The 23,054-nt window shown below is 47.5% G+C and overlaps 1 protein-coding gene and 2 non-coding genes across 6 annotated transcripts; 1 reads left to right on the top strand and 2 right to left on the bottom strand.

Moving 5' to 3' along the window:
* Positions 1-263: 263 nt before the first annotated feature.
* Positions 264-21,828, bottom strand: DPP9 (dipeptidyl peptidase 9). 4 transcript variants are annotated; one of them, XM_068919981.1, is made up of 22 exons: positions 21,653-21,807; positions 19,565-19,654; positions 16,177-16,279; positions 16,026-16,080; positions 13,161-13,273; positions 11,928-12,101; positions 11,578-11,746; positions 11,304-11,417; positions 10,859-10,987; positions 10,330-10,391; positions 9,681-9,781; positions 8,037-8,214; positions 7,117-7,282; positions 6,934-7,013; positions 5,205-5,357; positions 4,848-4,983; positions 3,978-4,123; positions 3,556-3,702; positions 3,248-3,400; positions 2,543-2,685; positions 2,089-2,200; positions 264-1,602 (listed from the first exon to the last, which is right to left on the bottom strand). In XM_068919981.1, exons 2-22 carry the CDS (start codon positions 19,618-19,620, stop codon positions 1,510-1,512), a joined length of 2,583 nt encoding a protein of 860 aa, XP_068776082.1. In that variant the 5' UTR covers positions 19,621-19,654; positions 21,653-21,807; the 3' UTR covers positions 264-1,509. The 4 variants fall into 4 exon arrangements, with proteins under 4 accessions (XP_068776082.1, XP_068776080.1, XP_068776083.1 ...); XM_068919979.1 differs by having other exon boundaries at positions 16,026-16,279; positions 21,653-21,828; XM_068919982.1 differs by lacking the exons at positions 19,565-19,654; positions 21,653-21,807 and adding an exon at positions 17,242-17,641.
* Positions 21,829-22,217: 389 nt separating this feature from the next.
* Positions 22,218-22,289, top strand: TRNAG-UCC (transfer RNA glycine (anticodon UCC)). The gene has a single exon. It is a non-coding gene; the product is annotated as a tRNA-Gly (tRNA).
* A 301-nt stretch (positions 22,290-22,590) lies between these two features.
* Positions 22,591-22,663, bottom strand: TRNAV-CAC (transfer RNA valine (anticodon CAC)). Its single transcript has one exon. It is a non-coding gene; the product is annotated as a tRNA-Val (tRNA).
* Positions 22,664-23,054: the final 391 nt, after the last annotated feature.

A 23,054-nucleotide genomic window follows, 5' to 3' on the forward strand; every position in this document is an offset into this window, starting at 1 on the left:
TCAAGGTCATGCTGCGCCTTAATGGCAGAGCCAAGAACACAGTCCAGGATTCCCAACTCTCCCCCCTGCATCTTTAATTGCTGCATCATGCTTCCCTTGAGGAACATCAGGGCTTTAATATTCGCTCCACTGCTCCACACAGAAACCGAACAGAGCATTTTGCTTTTACCATAGACACAGCTTTGGCCATGGTGAGCCAGATGCCATTTCCTCCCAGGCCCTCTCCTGCACGCCAAAAAAACAGGCACACACCAGCCAGCGTATCTCTTTCCAATATTTTAATGAGTCGCTACATCTTACACTCATAATTATAAAAGAATAAGAATCCATAAAAATATTTTCTTTTCATAATACGCACTTAAAATACTCCAGGGCAAGTTGACGTGGTTCATTTGGGTGGGTTTTTTTTCTTTTTGCCCCTGGCAGAACCCTTGGCTTGAGGGGGGTATGTGCTCCCCTGAGGTGCGATTGCTCAATCCCCCCTCCCCAGAACTGCAGTTCCTGTTGACCAGGTAAATAAAAACCAGAAGAGAGCGTTTGCTGAGTGGAGGGGCAAGGGGAACAGTCACTGACCCGCAGAGAACTGAAGCACAGCCAATTTCAGTGCACGTCTGAAAGCTCAGGGTGCCAGGGAAGGAGAAGGTGGGATCAGGAGGCAGCACAGAGAACGGAGGGAGGGAGTATTTGCATAAATATCATCCATTTCATGTTGCAAAAACCCAAATGCTGCTGTGATCTCTAGAGAGATGATCTCTAGTTGTAGCCAGCTGCTTCAGCTGCCATGCTACCTGTTGGCACAACTCTGCTTGTGAGCGGCCATTAGAGAAAGGTATCAGAGGACGCTGTTATCGACCCCAGCCACTTCCTCCATCTGCTCTGCAAAATTAAAATGAAAAACAGAAAAGACTAGTGTTGCATGCTTCTGTAGAGCTCTCTTCATGTCCCGGGGCTCCACACTGTCACAGCAGGGCCAGGACACAACAGCAGCAGCGATCAGCTCCCTTAGGACTTAACATTAGGTAGTTCTCTCTTCCCTCCCACTCCTGGCTTAAGGCAGCTTGCTGATTCAGCTCTTCCATTTCCAACACAGGCACTGAGTTCTTGCAGGTAAGAGTAGGGGAACTGCAGAGGTGCAGTGGAAGGGAAAAGGATGGGGGAGAGAGAGATTGACACAAACCTCAGCCTCGGGAGACAGACCGCTGTCCATTGATTCCCAGGATAGAGGGAGTAGCAGCAAAATAAGCAATAACAGCCAGGCTGGAGGAGAGGAACAGGACGAGCAGCTGAGCAGGGGCAGACCTCCAGCTTGGAAAGTGAAAGAAGGTGGCACTGTCCAAAGGGAAGGTGCCCTCCACCCTCCCCCCTCGCTCAGGGCAAGACACCCAGCCCGGATGTGGGCACTCAGCCATTTGTGCTCTGGGTTAGATGGCTGTCGAGGGAGGCGGTAGCGGCAGGGCACAGGAGGGGGAAGGTGAGCTGTCAGTGTCCAGTCTGCAGAGGCTTGTGCTCTCAGAGGTATTCTTGTAGAAAGTGCAGCAGCGTGATTTCATAGTGCTCTCCTGACTCAGGGCACCGAATACTGTGTCTCTCGTTGGGGTAGATCTGTGCAGAGGCAGAGACACAGCAGTTAACCGGGAACAGCTTGTTCAGCATTGACAAGCCTCCCTCACCTCAGTCCTTCCCCCTACGCTTGCACCCAGGCTCCGTAGAGAAAAGGGGTGCCACCCCACATCCCTCATTGCACTGGCATGTGCTGGAAGTCCCCTCAGCACAGTCAGCCACCTCTGCTGCCACCAGGCAAGTGAGACAGCAGCAGTTCAGTGGAGAAGGAAAGTTCCAGGCCTGAGGACAGGAGCCCCGTTTCCTAATGCTTTTAGTTACAGGCCTCGTTTGCCAGCAATGAAACGGCCACAGTGCCACCTCCTGGCCACCTCTTGGAGTCAGACTAGGCATTTACTGTAAATTTATAGTGCAACAAGATGTGGGAGCATCTGCCTCCACCTTTCCCGCTCCCCAGGACAGACAGGAGAAAATCTTTTCTGCTTCCAGTTTTAAGGGACCTTCCCACTTCACTCTGGTTCCCCCTACCTGCAACTGGTAAGGTTTTCCAGCCCGGATTAGCTGTGACACCAGAAAGTTGGTGTGAAAAAAGTGCACATTTTCATCCAAAAAGCCATGGAGGATCAGCAAGCGATTTGGCCTAGAGATGGGACGAGAGATAGGATGAGAATCCACACAGAGCGCTCCGTGGTGGGTCTGAGCAGAGAGCTGCAAGTCAGCAAGCCAGAACTGAGCAATGAACAGGCAGCAGTTGGCTTGGCATGAGGCCACAGACGTGGTCTTCCACCCCTCCCTGGCAAAGGGGGTTGGGAGTACAATGCCCCAGCTTGCTGCAGGAGGCAGTAATCAGCTACGTGAGTTAAAGTTAAATGTGGTCAGAAACCATCCACCCTTTTGGGATTCAGCAAAAGTACGACTGGTGGCACCAAGCAGCACCAGGGAGCAGGTTTTTAGCTGATCGCCCAACCCCAAGGGTACTCACTCATTGGGAAGCTTTTCTACGTGTAACGCCACAGAGCCAGCCTCATAACCTTGCTGGTTGTTTTCTGGGATATCCATGTACCGCTCAGTATACCCGGTGTCATATGCCATCCAAACTGTCACAGGGGCACCTGCTATAGCAATCTGTCAAACAAATAGGTGGCAGGAGACAGCCTCAATTATCAAGGGCTAAAGAGTTCAAGTGTTCCCTGCCCTCCTGGAGAGGCAAGGAAAAAAAAAAAAAAAAAACAGGCTCCGGGAAAGTCCTGTGGCTCAAACCAGGATTCTTTTAACGAAAAGTGAATCCCCATATAAAACCTAGATACCGTCTCGTGCCATTCCTCCCATATTCAGAACAGGGCAATTTCCTATACACCAGCACTAAAGGCTGCTCCCTTTCAAGGGAAAGGGATTTCCAGCACAATACAGGAATTGCTAGGTGAAGTTTTATTTTATAACAGGCCAAAATGATCCCCAAAAACCTAGTAATTTAACTATTTCTTCAGAGTCTGGGAATCTCCCAATGCCACACAACTTAGAAATATGAGGTGTAAGCACAATGCAGGACCGTGGGCAGGAGCTACAGGCAGGACTGAGGGACATTTTCACTTGCCCATCAAAACCATCAAGCCCACTTCCAACGCCAAGTCATAGGAGCCGGGAGAGCTAGGTCTCCCGAGATGACATCCCCCAAGTACAGACTTACCTTGAAGACATTGGGTTTACAGATAAGACCCATGAGGGAGAGAAAGCCCCCATATGACCAGCCATGTATGGCTACCCGACTCAAGTCGATGAACCCGTATTTCTCTGCTACATAATGTAAACCTTCCACCTGGTCCTCTATCTCGACTTGACCCTAAAAGGCAACAAGGAAGCTCAAGTCAGTGGCTTTCTAAACTTAAACACTTACAGAGACCAAAAAAGGCAGGAACTACATTCACACGGGTAAATATAGAGCCAAGCAACTGTAGAAAGAGCAAATGAGCAGAGATTCATCAAAAAGTACATTACCATCTGATTTTTCAGGGCCCCTTCAAATTTGAGTCCTCGCTGGCACGAACCCCTTCCATCAATCACTACCACAGCATAGCCTAAGGATGCTAATGTGTTTAGCCGTAAGTACTTAATACCTTTGAAGGAGTTATTCACTAGCTGCACCTGCAAGAGGAAAGAAAAAGTTTAAGAGCTGAACAACGGCCTTCCTGACTGTCCTACTATGTAGAACCTGTGCTGAACTAACAGAGCTATCAGAGCCATACAAATTAGACTAAATAGGGAAAGTCATCTGAGGTTTGACATAGAGGTCAGAACAGAGGCCCAGTGCTCGATCCTAACCAGAGCACAAGCCTTGATGCATGACCAAGCTACACAGAGCTCCATCACAAACAGTAATCCCAAGGCCAAAGCCAGCAGTCAACCAGCTGGATTGTTACCTGAGGACCTCCATATACAAACAGCACTGTGGGATGCTTCTTCCCAGGTTGGACATCATGAGGTTTGTAGACCATCCCATAGAGCTCAACATCTGACTGAGTGCGGAAATGAAAGATCTCGGGCGGGATGTAATCTGGGGGGCAACCTGCAGAAGGAAGTTCAGGCACTAGCAGTGCAGTAACAGATAGAGGGCTCTCCCTCCTACTCAGCCTGAACAAGTTCAGTCCGTTCAAACCTGCCCCTAGTCAGGGCTCTTTCAATATGCAAACCATACCAAGCATTAGCAATGCTTCCCAAAGCCAAAGAAGCCTCTCACTGGGAAATAAATAGCCTCGATGTGCCTGCATGGGGCAATAGGACATATCAGCAGTGAAGGGATCACCCACGTACGCATCATCAGCTGGGTATCCTCAAACAAAGCGTGCTTTGTCATCACAGCATGACGTGGAAGGTAAGAACAGGGATAGGTCCAACGGAGAAGGCAGCATCTGAACCCTCCTGCAAAGGCTGTGAGCTGTACCTCATCCTTTAAAAGGTTACAGCCTTGGAATGAAGTGGCTACTTGCCTCTCTATAGAGGCATCATGAATAAGGAAACACCCAAGAACAGAGTCAAGTAAACCTTGCACCCTAGATAGCTGCTTTCACTTGGGGCATGAAACAATAGCTTCTTAAGAGCCCATTTACCTTTCCCGGGATGAGCTATCCACTTCAGATCTACACCCACACCCCACCCCTCAGGATCGCACAATTCATTTGCCCATCCAATGAGGCTACTTGGGCCACTTCCCTCTCCATCACTTTCGGCTACCGCTGGCAGGAAGAGCGCCACAGACATCACCTAGCCCAGATGTCTTCTAGGGGACTTACTGGCTGCCTCCATCATGCTAGCCCAAAATTTGGGCTGCTTGTGGAGCGGGTCATCATCAGAGCCACTGAGCTTATAGACGTGCACACAAGGTGGAGTGCTCACGCTGCTGTAGTGACTGATGAACATGTCAAAGTTCTGCAGAAGGAAGAGAGAGGAGTTAGGGGAACAAAGTCTTTCATCTCCCACATCCAGCCTCCTCTACACAGTTCTCAAACCAGAGCTCCCACATCTCAAACCACCAAGACAAAGAAACCCTCAGGAATCATTAACTGGCCATGACTCGTGACAGCTCCTAGTTACAATCACTGTCACTCAGGAGGTGAGGGTGTCTCCTATCTGATGAGGAACTAACCAACCTGGCTCATAGAACAGCTGTGGGAGAAGCCCGGAGTGGTCAACCGCACAATTTCTCCAGGAGACTCATAGCTGACTACATAGAGATGGTGCTCCAGTGGGGTGTCCTTTGTGCCTTGGAAATACACCAGCTTGGTAGCCTCATTGACCCAGATCTATGAGGAGAAGAGAGGGCTCAGTGACAGAAGGATGACAGCTACTGCTCCTTTGCCTATTCAAACAGTCTGTCCCCAGGCAGAATCAGCTTAAAACACAAATAGACCATGACAGACTGTTCATGGCATTAGGGACAGTACACAAGGCCCGTTGATACGACAGGTTAGAGAACACACATGCAGCACTTACGGAGAACTGCATATAGTCCAATGAAATGACTAAGAGGCCAGTCACTTTTGGGGGGAAAACCCACTGCGTTTGCTTACTAAGGAGCATAAAGCTGGGCCGTTTGCTATAGCTGAAACTAGAAGCTCCTATGCTTAAATGTGGTGTTTTCCCAGAGTATTTCCTGATTATAAGGGCATATACATTTTTCCCAGCAATCATAGTAATGAATTCCCAGCTGAAGGATTAGGCTAACAGCCCTAACAGAACCAAACTTCAAGCCATATTAAAGTACGTTTTCAATGTCCAGATAAAGCAGTTTCCAAAAACCACCTGGCCAGCCAGGAATAGAAATGACAGCTTTTAAACACTGCATTGATCCAGCAACAGTAGCTAAACTGTTTTCTACCTTATAGTTTCCGAATGCCGAAGCCCAAATGCTATTTCTAGCTAACCAGTTTGAAGAGCACTAGGGACAGCAAAGGGAAAGAAATATCAAACTCAGGTGCCTAGGAAAGCTAGGCAGAGCCCCATGGAGCAACAAACACATCACAATAATTGCTGCTAACAGAATTTTAGCCCTAACGCATACAGGGAAGCGCTGCGGCCAAAATCAACATCATGTACAGTGAGAATCCACATAGGGAGGGACAGCAGGTTAACTGCAGTTTGAGGAAAAGCAGCAAAAACAAGTGCATGAAGCTGTAGGCCTTCTAAAAAGCAAGAAGTGAAAATCCAGATTAATCAGAACAAACAGACACGGTCTTTATTTTGACGGAAATCACCTGGGAGCACTAAAGATTGAACTCAAAGCTAATTCCTGAAGCAAAACAGAATTGGCCTTTACAAGATTAATAAAAATTCCTGTTTGGCTATTCTGCAACCAATAATAGATACAGTCCTTCCATATTCTAATTGCTTTATGCTCCCCAGCTGCCTCCTTCCCAAAGACTCTGCTGAGGCATCAGCTAGAGACCAAGAGATAACTCTCAGCACTAAGATACATTCCCAGTTCTGAAGTGCTCATTGGGGTTAAAATGCTTTAGGCAAGGGCAGCAAGCCCAAGCTTCTCCATAGAATAGTTCTTTGTTGCTCCTGAACCTCAGGCTTGCGTCCTTTTTTATGGTCTGACTCACTCATGGGACTTCCCTAAAGGGGCAATCAGAAACCTGATTAAAAAGGCAATCAGTTCAACACACACTGGACTACAGTACTTCTGGGGGAAGCAGTGGCAGCAATAAAAAAAATAAAAGAGAGAGAGAGAGAGAGAGAGAGAGAGAGTGAGAGAGAAACAAATGAAACTTAAGTAGTTCTAGCCAGTCCCAGGTGTAACAGAGGGCATAGGCCAGGACTGTGGGCAGACAATGCAGAGCTGTAACATTGCAAGAGAAAATTAAAAATAACCAGTACCTTCGATCCATGCCTTGCCAACACCTCCCATTCCCCACCAGTCAGAGCAACCTCCTCTTTGATAGGACACTTGAAATCATCTAGAAGGAACATGAGAATAAATCACAGCCCCTCCAAAAGACAATATGAGCAAATCGGAGAGGGAGTTCCCAAACTGACATATGGACAAAGCACAGCTCTTACCCTCACTATGGACATATGGCTGCACCCAGTCATAGCTGCCTTGTTTTAGGACTGCCGTGACTCTGTACAGGTGACAGAAGCCTGTTTTGCATTCGTTGGCTCGGATAAAGCAGAGCTCTTCCTCCTCTCCTTCCGGTTGGATGAAAGGATAGAAGATATCATGAACCTGTCACACAAGACAAAAGGCTCATGAGCGATCTCTAACACAACAGAGAGAAGCCAAGGGAGTCAGTACTAAAACATCATGCTTCCAAAGGGAAGGGGGGAGCAGCTAGTGGGGAAAAGCCATTCCTTCCTTTCCTATTACCCCAAAGAAACTTTGCACACATGCAGAAGACCACACGCTCCTGGCTTTTAATACCTACCACAGAAAACAGCACTGGGCTTGCCTCTGAGCTAAACATCTCAGCTAGGGAAGTCCCACAAGGTGTTTCTTCTTCCCACACCGTAGAACACCAGTGTGAACCTGAGGCCCCTTGGGCTTCTCAGCACCAAGATGCTTAATCTTAGGGGTTCAAGTTTACTCCCTGTCCCCTGTGCCCACTAGCTACCTAAACCAGGACTAATTCCAGGGCTTAGGGTTTCTCATTCCTCAAGAAGCCATTCAGTCTAAGATACCCCCAAAAGGCTGTCACATTCAAAAGCGTCAAGGACCACAGTGCCCCCATTCACCGAGAATGCTACCAAGAATTAAATGAATGACTCCAACTACGAACTCATCTCTTCTGTGCTCAGCAGATGAAAGTCCTTTCTCGTGGTTTTTTCAGACCCCCTGGACTAACAGGGAGTCGGGCAACACTGGTAGCAAAGCAGCCAGGTGGCGCATGGACTAAGCCAGATGTAAGCCTTATGCTATAACGGGTTAACTGTGTGGGAAGAAGGGGCAGCCTGTATTCTCCTCCCAGCCCTGAACCTCTTACATTTATCCAAACATCAGTGGTTTCTTCATAGATCACAAGTGGCTGGACATTTTCTGGCACAGTTTTGGCAAATTCAGCACGCTGCTCCTCACTTTCTGGGACTGGAATAAAGAGTGCTGGAGGCAAAAGGATTAGCTGCAGCCGCTGCTGAGGTCTGTCTAGGAACATAGCCCAGGCACTGGGGAAAGAAGTTGGAGGTGAATGTCAGTACCACAAAATAGATGTCCCTTTAACACTCAGAACATGCAACCTTTTTTCCCTCTGGCGGAGGGGATTTAGACATCTGAACACAAAGCTTTCCTCATCACTGCTGTTTTCTAACCTCCTGAAAGCTTTGCCAACAAATGTGTGTTGCCAGATATCTCTGGCATTTCACAGGGGTCTCATTCAGACAAGATGCCTGACAGATTTGCCAGCGTGTCTATTCCAACAGACCACAGTTAACAACCTCGTCTCTAGAATGTAATTTTTCCTTGGACAGCCCCTCTCTCAGGAAGCTCTATTTGTTTTCTAGTGAGCTCCTAAAGTAAAGGAAAGCTAAAGCGATCCATTTGTAGCTTCCTTGTTGCACGCTGCACTAGCAGGGAAAGGCACAGACCTAAGACAACTGCCAAGTGAAGGAGTCGCTTCAGTCTCAGCCTTGTTCCTCTCCAATGAGAGTCATTTGAAGTGGTGCTGCACTGCAGGCCTCTCAACATGACAGATGGCAAGCCACCGCTGCATAGTGCGGCTACCCCAAAGCCTGGAAGTGCATCAAGGGAAGTTACATCATTAAGACAGACTTTCAAAAGAGCCAGTTCCCCCCTAGCACCTCACGGACTGTGGATTTCATGAACTGACATATTCAGCACGTCTAGATAAGCTCTGGTGCAGAACATAAGAATCACCTACGGGATTACCGTCTGTAAAGTTGTATGAATTTAGTTTCCAGAGCAGACAGCTAATGACGAGTTATAGAACGCAATCCTCAGCGACAGCTATGTCATCTGAACTTGATCTGGACAGAAACTAATTAAGAGTCAAGCAAGCTTTTGAGGAAAAAAAATTGAAGAGCTTTACACTTTCAAACTAATCAGGCTGGTGTGAATTCTGTAACTATTTCAGGCAAGGTTGGCCAGTACAAGACTTGAGTATCACATTTGGAGCGATAGCAAGCCACGGGACTAAACTGGTCACAGAGCACTCCTTGCCCACATACACGCTGCACAAGGGACTCGACTCCATGCAGACTGACCACTTTCCTATGATACACCGATCACAAACTGGATCAATCATTAACATGAACCATGACAAAATTGCTTACAGTAAGTACTCATTTTCAGCAGGAAGTATGATGTTCCCGTGTTAAAACGTCTCAACTCAAAAGAATGCACTAGGACTGCCCACTTGATATAACAACGTCATTTAACTGTATGATTGTGGCTCTGACTTAAAACCCACAGCTTGTCACTCTGGTCTCCAATTGATTAATTCCTCCTTTAAGGATGTTGTAATATTGCAGAAGCCAAATACTTATGGGCCATTTATGGGGTTCACGGCTTTCAAAGCAGGTCATGACCATCACACACAAGTACACAGAGAGCCTACAACAGTTCAGCCGGGGGAGCATTTGGGAGTGTTAGTTTGGAAGAAAAACATATGTACTATTTGCCATCTCGGGTCCATCCAGCACGGGCAATGTACTCCACAGTCGGAAACAATGCAGCAAACGGTTGCACCAGCTCCTTGTCCTGAGCACATACAATCTGCAGCAAAAGAGAGGTTCAGTACCAAGGCAGAATGCTACCAGACCTCCTGTGAAAACTCAGGGGGATGGAATAAGAAGAAAGTTGTAGCTACCGGTATCAGTAAAGTCCAGGCTAGGGGAAGCAAGCCTTTCTACGAGTGGCAGAAAGAGAAGGGGAAAAAAATAAGCTTCATACCACCATGATTTTGGCATCCAGCCACAGAAAAGGATATGGGAAAAGGATATGGTCAGGGGCTGAAGCCCAAGATTAGACCAGGGCTTCAGCTCTCTAGCTCTACTGCTGACAGTATGATATATCAGGCTAATCCTACTTCTCTCTTTTCTCTCCCCTCTCCCAGTCCCCTCTCCACCAGAGCAATACTTCTCAGCTTTTTCAAGTTTTTCTGCTTCTTGGACAAACACACTATAACATCAGGTATTACAAGAGGATGAAAACAAAGGCTGACACTGTCTAGGATTTCTTAATATCCTTCTCTTGAGTCTGGGAAGCTTCAGAAGCAGTCAACTTTCCTGTGCAATATCCCATTCTGAGCTGTTACCACTTACCTTACCCTTGCTGTCCGTTTTAAATTCTGCCAGTTTTAATGTAATCTTGGGGTTTTTGCTGCCTGCAGAGGAAGGATTGAGAGAACACTTGGTATAGCTTCTAGATAAGAACCGATCCTGGTCTTACTAAAGTGCCTGCATGTGAACACATATGCATCAGTTATATGTGTGCCAGCAAGCACTGCTGGCATTCAGTATGTGGGAAAAGTTTGCCTTTGCCTTGCCTAGATGGGCCTAAGTGTTTTTAGAAGGGAGAAGGAAAAAGGGATTCAAAATCCATTCCAGAATATGCCACAGGATCTGCACCATTTTCTCAACAACCCTTTCTTTTAAGCTGGACTTTAAATCACATTTCTTTCTTACAGTAGACTTTGGGCTCATAGACTGAATTAGTCCTGAACATTTACAACCAGTTTCTATATCCTGGTGAGCACCTAGATTAATCATGCAAAGTTCATAGCACAAATTCTGCTGCTTCAGCCAGCAGGAGCCAAAAGTTGCATTAGCAGCCCTGCAGTATTTCACTTACCTGTCCTAGGGTACCGGTAGGAGTCGGTTTTTCTCTCCTCCAAGGCAGGTGAAGGAACATGAATTATCTCCACCTCTGACTCATCCACTTCCTCATACAAGATCCGCAGTGTTTTCAAGTCCTCTGAACCTAGGAACATATAATAAGCATGTACGCTACTGTGTTTTCCAGTTGTTTCTGGCTTGTTTGGAGCACTGCATTCTGGTGCAAGTTTTTGTTTTGTTTTTACATTTCTCATATAGCTACAGCTCCCAGTCACTACTTACTAATACTCTTTAGCACCCAGTTACACCCCTTAGTGTTTTTTTAACCATTTTAGTTCCTTCAGGTGGCCTCCCCAAAAGCAGGCCAAACCTATGCCAAGTGAAAACCACACTCAAATTATCGCTCACAGCAGGGGCCAGCAGTGGTTATAGAGTCAGGATTTGTCAAGCAGGATACTGACCTTCTGTAGAAGCTGTGGGACACCACCAGTAGCCTGTGAATCGATCAAACTCCTCCTGAATGACAAAAGTGGCTACACCGGCAGACTTGGGGTCATCTAGAACATTGGATAAGCCTGGGCAGGAACAAAGAGCAGAGTGCATTTACATCCCTTGGAAAAAGCTGATCCAAAAAAAGAACGGACTTGTAAGAAGCCATCAAGACATGAGCCCCTCCAGCCAGGCTTTTTGTCAGGGGGATTTTTTTTTTTGAGTCTGGCAAGAAGCACCAGTTACCTTTATGGCAGTATGTCATCCGTCTCTCCTCTCCTGTCTCAATATTTGCTACCCACAGATCATTGTTGTTAATGAATGAAAAGAAGGCAGGGTCAGCAGGGCAGATCTTGGGATCCATTCGTGGCCCTGTGCACTGTGTCTTGATCTCCAGTGGCTTCATTGGAGACACCTGGGGCAACAGACACACAAACAGCCCTGTACCAACTCAGCTTTACGTTTAAAGGCCTCGACCATGCATGCCGCCTGTGGAACGAGGGACAGCATAGCCTCGACAGGACACAAGAAAAATGATCAAAAGCCAAACAGATACAGACGGGCAGCCAACTCATCCAATCCATTAGCAGACTCACCATGAAGCCATTCTTGCCCCCATCTCGACAGTGAAAGAGGCTGTTGCTAGCCTGGAAGAGGAAGAGACCACTCTCACTGTGGAAATCATAAGAGGTTATTCCAAAGACGCCAAGTCGCTTGCGCTCCCTCAAGAGCTCCTCTTCTCTGGAATACATTCCATGATGAGGGGTTGCCTAGTATTGAAGAAAAAGAAAATCTGAAAGAATCTGCAAGAACAGAACCTACTGTTTCACAGAACAGGACCGCTCCAAGACCAGCACCAGCTAGTCTGTGAATAACCAAAATATAATCCATCAGCCAAAAACCGTCAGCAATCCTATCGTACAGGTCCAGAACTACCATACTCAGACCTGCAGGTGTGGCCAGGAGGACTGCACCAACTGCATGCCCCGAAGTTCCCTCATGTTACATATGAGATGAATCGTTAATCTATCATTTCTGCAGACAGCACTTCAGCATGAACTGAGGACAGCTGTACTTGCTCTGCTTATGCAAATCAGATGCAACCAATTAACTTAATGACACTATCTACATCCATTCACAAACAGTTTCCATGTCAGACACTGCAAACAAAAGCTCTTCCAGAGATCTTGAATTACCCTGAAGGGGACTAGCAATCCAAGGGGGTTTAAGACAATCACATTCTTTTTCAATAGGAACCTTTTTAGCACAGAAGAAAGACCCACCTCCTCCTCCACTCCCTTGTTCACTAATGCGACTAAAGTGACAAAGGACACTGAGATACTGAAATCAGGAAAGGGAAAATTCACCCCCCTTCTAGTTCACTGGCAATAAAACATAGGGCAGAAGAAGCAGTTTAAACCCCCTTTCCTGCCTTCAGTAAAAGTAAGAAAGATAACAGACAGGCATTCCAAAGCACAGAGACAAGCATGGCAAGAGCGCAGACAAGATATCCAGAGGTAAGGTCCACTGTCCTAATATCCTACAATCTGAGGTATCCTGGATTAGAGCCCTCTTTGCAAGGTCAGCCCTGAGCTTACCACACCAACTGCTGTTTCACTCTCACTGCCAACTCCGCTGCGCACACGAGACTATCTTATGTTAGGAAGCAAAGCAATTCCCGATACAGCATTCCTACCAATACTATTCATTTTCTTGTAAACTGCCAAGCTGTTCTTTCCCCTGGTGAGTAGTGAACACCACACTAGCCTCACAACTTCAGCCAGGTCTCCCAAGCACTGTTGACCCAGAATCTTTACGCTTCTGCTTACCTGAAAGTGATCCAGCATCTGTTTCCATGACAAGAGTAGAAGGGCCTCCTTCCGTACCTTTTTGGGAATCTCTGAGTAAAGAAGGGAATTCTCCCGGCTACCATATGGCATTCCTATTAGGAGGACAAAAGCATCATCCTGCTTAAGATTAGTTAACTAAGACAAACAGGACCAAGAGCAGACTGAAAAGTCTTCGATAACAGAGGGGTTGTGGCCGTCCAGGGGCTTTTACCAGCTGTCATTCCCAACCAGCTGTCAGTTCAACCTTGGAACAATACCTAACTCCATTAGCTTTAAACAGAAACTTCTCTAGGCAAAATTTAACGCAAACCTCTTCCGAGTTGGCTATGTCCAACTTCCCTCTCTATGGAATGTTCAACCCACACCCCAGATCCACTCCAAAAAAGCCACTCCCTATTTGGGTGACTCAACACTACTCTCCACGTTTCTCAGCCAGAGATTTGCTACAGGGACCATATTCAGGCCAACATGCCAGCCTGCAAGAGAAGAAAAAAGAGCTTGGAAGCTCCAGAGAGCCCGATCAAACGTAATACAGTCTACTAGCAGTCAAAGGACCTTGCCATTTTACATAAGCCTCTGACTGTAGTCATCAAATAAGCTTTTGGACTTCACCCAGTTCCTAAAACAACCATGAAATGCACAATACCCTGACACCGATTTTGGCAGTTTCAACAGTCAAAGACCATGACCTTGCCTTCTACATTTGCCCCTAGATCAGAAGTTAGCACAGGAAATGCATCCTAATGATACCTACTCTGCATATGTTTGGGGTTCCAAGTTTACTTAAAACTGAAATATTAATAAGTGCTCAGGAAGCAAAGCAACATGTGATAATCCTTAGAGATACAGAAACACCACAGTGTTGAACATGTGGTGTTTAATATAAGCAGCATCTGCCATAATACAACCTAAGAATCTATGGGGACAGCCCAGGAATGATTTAAGATGTCCAAAGACAATGAATTGCAGATAAGAACATGTTTTTACACATGTACATTTTTCATGTGACCGCAACCTGGACTTCATTTCTCTTTATTACATTAGTACCTCCTACAATGACTTCAGACTGACTAGTCAGTCAGCATTTAAAAGAAAAATATTGCCCTCCTCCCCAAAAGACATTATACCTTGCCCCTAAGTGAAGAGAAGCATTCAACCCCTACAGTAAAGTTCTTCAAAAGTCTTTGACCTACTCCTCAGCATACTCTCACTGAAAGGGTTCACAAAGCAGCTTGAAAAAAATGTTACTTTAGATTGGCACAATAATAGCAGGCTGATGTTAAACACTCAAGAACTGCTGAACTGGGCTCTGAGTATTTAAGCAGCACGCATCTGACAGCATGCAACTCAAAACAGGCTCATTATGGCAATAAAATTAATCCGCATTTACCCTTTGCTAGGAACGCCCGAGGAGAGGTAGCCCAGTATCATCTTGTAGATACTGATTTTAAATGATGGCTTAATCTGCTATATACACGGTACATTTTCTTAAGGAAAAAAAAAAAAAAACCAACGGAAAAGACGTTGGTGTATCATCGTTCCTGGTTCTGGCTCTTATAATAGTCACACCTCTGCAGAACACCAACCAGCTAGGAGCTGGTCTGATTGCCAACATTTCATACAGCAGAAGAACATTAAAAACACTGTAAATTAGCCACTTAAATACTTGGTTCTTTAATCCTCTAGATCAAAAACAGCATCAAAGTCAACTTAGCCTTGAAATACACTCACTTTTAAATCAAGTCTCATTCAGATTCAACAAGAAAAATATGCTAACTCTGGAAATTGCCCTTTGTAACAGCACGTGTACTATAAGAACGTTTGAGGAACTGCAACAAATCAGTCGCTGACACACAGGGGTTGCCTTAATGAAGAAATAATTCGGTCCCTCAAAGCCAATATCCTTTGTCCCACAGCGACCTACACTCAGCAATTCAAAGAAAAGCAGGGTCTCCTCAGGAAAGCAGTCAGCTGTACAGAGTTGCACATGAGGCAACTTCTTTACTGGCCTGGTAAAGATCACCATGCTGGTATCATGTTATGCTGGTAAAGCATAACAAACTCTTTATAGTCTATAAAACTTCCCATGTTACCAACCACAAAATTATCCAGTTACCAAAATCCAACCGCTGGGTTTTACTCTGCCAATAATTACATTGTGGCACCATCTACAATGACGGACCCGTACCACACCGCATTCTGCTTTCTTTCAATTCTACTACAAGGAAGAGGATATTTCTCTAGGAATACCATTAATAGTGCATTCCTCCCTAATATTTTTTCCTACTCTTGAAAGCATTCTACATGCACCCTACTGTATAAAGCAGAGAGAAAGCAAATAAGCCATGTTCCCTCTTCCCTCCATCAATACATAGGATTTGCAACATACAGTTAGAAATTACTGACAGAGAATTCCTTGGAAAGTCGGTCTGGTCAATCAGTCAAGGAAATTCCATTTCTTCTAAGCTACAAAGGCACAAAAAAGTCCCGAGTTGGAAGAGCATCCCCTCCTTTGCCTCATCACCCGGACTGGACCGGGCTGTGAGAGGACACTGCATTGCACCTCTGTCACTAGGCGGGTCTGGCTAGCCAACGCTTTCCTTTGTCACTAACCAGCCCGGCTTTGAGAGCGACTCTATGGTTAAAGTGCTTATCTGGGACTGACAAGGTTTCTGCTCAGTCTCAGGCTTTGCTATAGATCGAGTGTGCAATCTCAAGCAGTGTTATTTAATTCCAGTTCCTTCATATCAGAAACAGAGATACCTCACATCCTTTCCCTTGACTGTTTAGATTGGAAGCTCTCCCATAACATATTCATACCCAGCATCTGGCATACTGGCTTACCCAGGTAATAAAGACGATGAGAGTGCGGGCTGGACTCTTCTGTTTTCCGGACAAACTGGAAATCATGGGGAGCTTTGTTCACTATCATGCCTGAATACTTCCTGCTGCTGTGAATAATGTCACGCAGCCCATCCCAAGAATGCTTTTGCACCTGGAATTGGGAAGGCACATCCTCCATCTCGACCACTTCAGAGCTGTCTGATAGCGTGTCCACTGCAGTCATCCTCTCTTCCCCTTCAGAACTGGTCAAAAAACTGAGAGAGGAGTTGAGAGAAAGAATTAAGTCACAGATTCAAACAGGCACATTTTCCTGCTAAGAGAAAGCTCCAAGCGTGCAACAAACTTAAGAGGACAGGCATTCCTTAATCTTCAGATCCTAGGATTCTCTACATTCACAAAGATTACATTTTAAACATGCACTGATGCATTGAAAGGAAAAGCCCATCTCCCATTCCATATTCACCCTATAAATGAAGATGCTAAGCCCAAAAGACTCATTCCCAGGACTAGCTCTAGAAGCAGCTGTTAAAGGAAGCCCAAGCAGCAGATTCTGGTGTAGCAGCTCATCCGTTTGACCCAAAAGAAACCAACCCCAAGAAGCTGGATGGAGAAGTCACTAAAGCTCTGGCCTATGGTAAGGGCACACAAACTTCTGACATGGAAGAACACAGAAGTGAAGTCCCCTTCCTGCCCTGAAGGAAGGCCAGCTCAGCATCTAAAGAGGTTAAGCCAAAGCATAGCACCTCACTTACCTGAAGAGCTACTGCAACGAAAAGTGAAGTAGGAGAGATGTCAAAACAGGAAGATAACAGTGTAACTGACTGTGCTGAGAAAGAAGAAAGCAGTAACACAGACCCTGGTCATATCCTGCGAAATGCAGCACGCATCCCTCACGTTTCCAAGCTAGCACTTATTGAATGAGAGCCCAAAAAAAATCGCCTCCACATGCAACTGAACCAAAGGTAATTTGAGGAGAAGTGAACTAACCGACTTGCCCAAGGTTAATGATGTAATCTATTGCAAAGCAGGAACGAGCCTGGGACTTGGGAAACCTGTTTCTATCACTCTAATCAGAAAAACTTGATTTCTCCACACAAGGACATTTTAGTTCTTTTGGGGAGTATCAAGAAGAACTTTAGGAAGGATTCCAGAAGAATTCCAGTTTACTGAAAAAATTAGGCCAGAGAAGTTTGCTCCATGGAGACAGAATCACTACCTTTGACACAGCATCAAGATGACAAACCAGTGAGGAGGGATTATACCAAAAACGGCCTTGTTCTCAGCAGCTCCAAGATTTCCATTTTCAAATTAGATGCTCCTTGAACGCTGCTTGTCATTTGGGACAGTCGTCTGCATTCTGACAGAAGAACAGCTTCTGAGATGTAACTGTCATACTTAAGCATTAAATAAGATTTACACATAAACCAAATCTTGAAGACTTCAGCCTCAGCAATATACATAATGAGTTCTTTCCCAGTGGAGAGAATCAGGGGGCAGGAGGATGGTTATTTATATCAGCACAAGAAAACACTCATGGTCTGCTCATTTTCCACCATAAGTATTTTTCATGGGAACCCTCAGTGTTCCTTGAGAATTCCCCATCAGCTTGCACCTCCTAACAACCTTTCCAAAAGAAAGTTCTCACCTAGTTTGTTTTCTTATCCAATTACAGCAGGAGACCAGCAAACCTAAAGTAAAGTACATCTGGACTTCCATAATCTACAGCTGCAGAGTAGTAGGGCTGTAAATATAAACCTATCTACAAATTGCCAAGTCCCCAAATTGTACCAAATATGTGAACAATAATGCAAGAATGAGAAAAAGCTCCTGAAATAAAACTGTACCTATTACTCCCGATACCTACCACCCAGGAGTAAAAACAACCCACAGTTTGAAAATGAATAAATCATTTTCCAATCAAAACCAGGCAGACAGCCCAAAACAAAACCACAAAAGAGAACGTGACAGGATGTTCCAAGACTGCAAGAGTGCCTGCAGCCTCAGGTCTATCTACTGCCTATATCCAGGGTCTCCGTTCCAGCAACTAAAATCACATCTGAAGGCAGAAGCGTTGCCTATCAATAATGCACGACAGGAAGCCCACGTGTTAAAAAACATAAACTAAACTGGGTACGCTTCTCTTGACCCAGCCCCACTACAAGTCAAGTCACACTGGTCAATCCAAGTAACCTGGATTTGGCTCAGGACACTTGACCCTTAGGTTACTCTCATCCAGCTGATGAAACCCTCTCAGAGAACCTGACTCCTCACAAGGAAAGGTCGCAAGGCCAGATTGCCTTTCAGAGACTCCAAACAGGCCACTTGCACTCAGTGCACACATGCACCAACCGCAGGGAGCGAGTGAGATAGTTTGGACAGCAGGAGAAACCTCACTAAGAAAGTACTGCGGTACAGCAATGGGTTGCCCAGAAAAGCGATGGGATCTCTGTCCTTGAAGGTTTTCGAGGTTTGGTTAGACAAAGCCATAGCCAGACTAATGTAACACTGGTAACTGTCCCACCTTGAACGGGAGGCTGGACTAGAGATCCCTCCCAACCAACATTTCCATAATTCAGTCAGGGAACAAAAGACACAACTTATAGTCTGGTGTTTGTTCTCCTCCCAATGCATTTTGACACTAGAACAGAGTGGAGTAGCGGGATAAGCAAAGTAGCTATCCTCATCCTTAGTCTTTAGCCATCACACAAAGTTACGTGAAAGCATTGGGAACTACCATCACAGCTCGAGTACACTGGGAGTCTCACAAAACTTAGGACCTGACATGATACAGGGTAAAAAGAAAATCCAGCTGCTTCACCCGTTGCTACAGCCATCTCTTGAACCAAACTTGGCAAGTATTTGGCAGCACCACACATAGAACAGAAGTACAAAGAATAACTTATCTAATTGAAACTACAAGGTGAATGTTCGAATTAAATTTTTCAAATTAAATTTTTCAAAAGGGACTTTGACTAGGACACCAAGTTTAACAACCTTATTCTTAGATAGATATGAAAGTTTCAAGATTCTCTAACACAACTGAGGTTTAAGTCTTATTGGGAAGACTGTCCTTTACAGTCCTCATTGCTGAGGCACTGATGTGGATGACTCCGTGTTGCTGCAGAAGCATTACTAACCCCGACCCCCAAAACAGCTAGATACCCTTCGGAGGCCTCCAAGCTCATCCGTTACACTTATTGTGCCATGCCTGAACAGTTAAACGGTTCAAGCATATATCCACCAAGTCCTTCTTCAGGAAAGGACAAACACATTAGTCTGAAGAAAGTGAGCAACTATAGGTGGGATGGCAAGGGACATCCACACAGAAAAAAACTGCAAAGCTTGGAATTTGAGGTCAGTAGAAACAAGTTAACTTCCTGAGTCACTTCCAGACCCACAGATCACGACAGAGAACTCTGTAGGCAGTAATAGTTGCTTGGGATTTTTCAGAAAACTCACTCACTTGAAAAGGCGCTTAACGCTCTGTCCCACACATCCTAGAGGTCAACAAAGGTCCTGGGAGTAACTGGGAAACATACCTTCTCCAACTTCCTGCAGTCTCGTTTTCCAGACGAACCCTCTTTATTTTCTGCATTAACTACTCAGCAAGCCTTATGCAGGACAGGAAACTAGGAAGGAAGAGGAAAAAAGCAGATTTCATATAACTGCAGCTTCTCCATCAAAGGGGTAAGGGTGTATAAAAGCATCCTCCATGGGTCACATTTCCAAGTGAGCCTGGAGGCACAAACAGAACCTTTGGTTCAAGTTTTACAGTCCAAATCTGTTCTGCCACTACATGCTGGATCTTAATACCCAGATAATTCTGAGAGAGATTTCTCTACTTGAACAACGGGCATCAGTGAACTCTAGGGCCTGTCTCTTTTTCCTGCAAAATTCTGCTTAAAAACAGAGACTACCCAGTACTGCCCCATCCTTTCAGCCTCCTTCCAAAATCCTCTGGAGTAGAGTCAGGAACTAAGAACAGAGAAAACAGAGGCCTGGTACATACACTTATTGGCTAGAGTCAAACAAAAGACACCATAAGGAGCCAGACAGAGGGTCCGCAGCCCCATTACCCACAGCATCACAGTCCCACCTGGGACTTAAAAATCATTTGTCTTCCAAGCCAGTATCTGCTTCTCTCTGCCTCAGCTTCAGCCTGATGCCACAGAACAGCTCTGATTTACCACACATGCCAATTTTTCAAGATCACAGGAAGGAGCTTCCTTCACCATCTCCCTAAGTACACTAAAGTACAGAGATCTTTGCTTCCTCTTCAAGAGAGCTCTGAATCACAGACACACCCGAGACCTGCCACTATCTTCTTCTCAGGCCAAAAGCCATTTCTCCACCACATCCCCATTCAAAGCCAAGTGCCAGCAGTGAAGTTTCTAAAGGGCAAAGGAGAACAAAGAGGGACTAAGCGCCAGCTTCCAATGATTTAAGGGCAATTTTACATGCAAGCTCGAAGGGCAACAGGAGCAATGCTCAGTAATGCTGAGTAACCTGGTCTGATCTCACAGCTGACCCTGCTTTGAGCAGGGGGTTGGACTAGAAGCTTCCCAAGGTCCCTTCCAGCCTGAATTAGTCTGTGATTTTAATGATTCAGAGAAACATCTCATCCTCATCCCACCTGCTACAGATCACACATTTCACACAGATAAGAAACAATAACCTCTTTCAATCCTGAACCCAGAGAAAAGAAACAGAACAAAACAGACATGAGGGGTCAGACCCAGGATGAATGATGATATTCATTTCTCAGCGAGGCCCTGAGCGGGCTGCAGGTGCATTTGGCTAAAGCCAAAGCAACACAGTCACCTAGAGGCCCAGCAGCCCTTACAAATGTGTCCCTGGAAGCATAAAGACTTCCTCCTCCTCCAAAAATTGGAGCAACCGAGAGAGGAATAAATCAGCAAGGATTTCTGCACAGAGGGACAAGCTTTGACAAAGGCTGCCAGCGTCTGCCTCTGTACGTGCGTGTGCCGGGTAGAAAGCCCTGACACAGGGCTCCTGCCCTTGCTGCGGAGGGAAGGCCAGGCCTCCGTTTAGCGGCACGGGGGTGGTAGGTGGGGGCAGCAGGCCAAGCGCTAGCACCCACGTTACCCCACCTTTTCCTGGGAAAAAGGAGGAGAAAGCTGCCTCCCAGCTGCCCGGCGAGTGGGACACGTCCACGGGGGAGCCAAAAACGCAGCCCCCGCAGTGCAAGGTGTCCCCTCCCCCCCCCCAACATACAAGCAGAGGAGTGGGGGGGGGGTAAAAACACACTTCTCCACCCCCCTGGGACAAGGCATCCCTCCCCCCGGCGAGCAAGTCGGGCCAGGGGGGGATACACATCCCCCTCCGGGGCAAGGGGTGCCCCCCCACCGCCTGGTGGGGAGGGGGGGTGTGCAAACCCTGGGGCGGGGGGGTAAATACACACTCCTCCCTAGGCCAAAGCCCCCCCAACCCTGGGGAGGGGGTCAAGCGCTGCCCACGGGGGGGCGGGCCTACACACGCCTGCCCCGAGGCGGCTCCCCCACGCTGTGGGGGGGGGCGGGGGGGAGAGACACCGGGCCAGGCCCTACCCGTACCGGGGGGAGAGGGAACCGGTCCCCGGGAGCGGCCCCCTCCCCCTCTACACTCACCCCGGGCGCGGCGACCTCCCCCTCGGCGGGCGGGGGGGCGGCTCCTCGGCGGGAGGGCGGGGGGCGGCGGCGGCTCCGTCACTCCCGCTCCATGTCGCGGACACTGGGCAGCCCCGGAAACGGGCGGGGGGGGGGGGGGCGGCCTGCCACAGCGCGACCTTTCACCCGGCGGCGGAAGCGGCGGGCGCGCGGGGGAGGGGAAAGGCGGGAGCGCGCCGCGGGAGGTACCAACGCGCGGGGGTGAGGAGGGGGGGGGAGCCAGGCACTGGGAGGAACCATGGGGCGGGAGGGAGGGCGGCCTGAGGGAGGACGAAACCATTCGCTCCAGGGAGAAGGGAAGAGAAGAGAAATGAGGCTGAGAGAGGGCAAAAACACCCAAAGAGGATATCCTTCCCCCTTTCAGTCTCAGAGAGGAGCCCCTAAGGCAGCATTTTATGCCATCTTTTAGCCGCTTTGTTCTCTCTGGCGCCATGCTCACTGATCAGTGCACCCCCGCGGAACTGGGAGATGGTTGAGGCCACCACATAAGGTTCCTGGGTGAGGCCGGGCAAGCTCCTTTCGCAGCGCGTTGGTGGTATAGTGGTTAGCATAGCTGCCTTCCAAGCAGTTGACCCGGGTTCGATTCCCGGCCAACGCAGTTCACGTTTTTCGTGGATTTTTTTTTTTCCTTCCTCCAGTTTTCAAATTATTTCAGAACGCTTCTATATGTATAACGCGCCGTTTGGCTGTTTTTTTTTTTTTTTCTGATGCGAACCCCAGCAATCACCAGCCAGCCGTTCAGGGAATACAAGTCACACTGCCTTTGCTGTGCGGCATATGCTGCCTTTATCTCTCTCCCAGCTGGCGGCGGGGGAAGCCGCGGGGCCCCGAAACGCCGAGTTAGAAGGGGGGGGGAAAAAAAAAGGGGGGGGAAAAAGAAGGCGGAAAAAAAAGCGAGCTGTTTCCGCCCGGGATCGAACCGGGGACCTTTCGCGTGTGAGGCGAACGTGATAACCGCTACACTACGGAAACCCGCCGTGGCCAGTGCTCCTGCGCGGCGCCCCATGTTGCCGCGCGCGGCGGCTCCGCGAGCCCGCGGCGACCGTTGGGGCGGCCGCGGCGGGAGGCCGGGCCGGCGGCGGCGGGGGGGACGTGCCTGTCCCTCAGCGCGAACCGAGGGCACTTTACGGTGACCTACAACCCCCCCCTCCCCAAACACGAGGAGACGTCGTGGCGGCTTCGAAGTGATGAGTGTTAATGCCTAATTACCCCTTCCCGAGGCCCGCTGCCCTCAGAAGGTGGCTGAGGAGGAAGGAGGTGCGCGTCCCGCGCTGTGGGTGGCCGTGCTGAGGCGGCCGGCGGCACTACCGGCGGTGTTTCCCCTCAGAAAGAGCTTAAAAAAGGAAAAGGCTTGAAAAGAACC

Source organism: Struthio camelus, chromosome 26, assembly GCF_040807025.1.
Source record: "Struthio camelus isolate bStrCam1 chromosome 26, bStrCam1.hap1, whole genome shotgun sequence".
Lineage (NCBI taxonomy): Eukaryota > Metazoa > Chordata > Aves > Struthioniformes > Struthionidae > Struthio > Struthio camelus.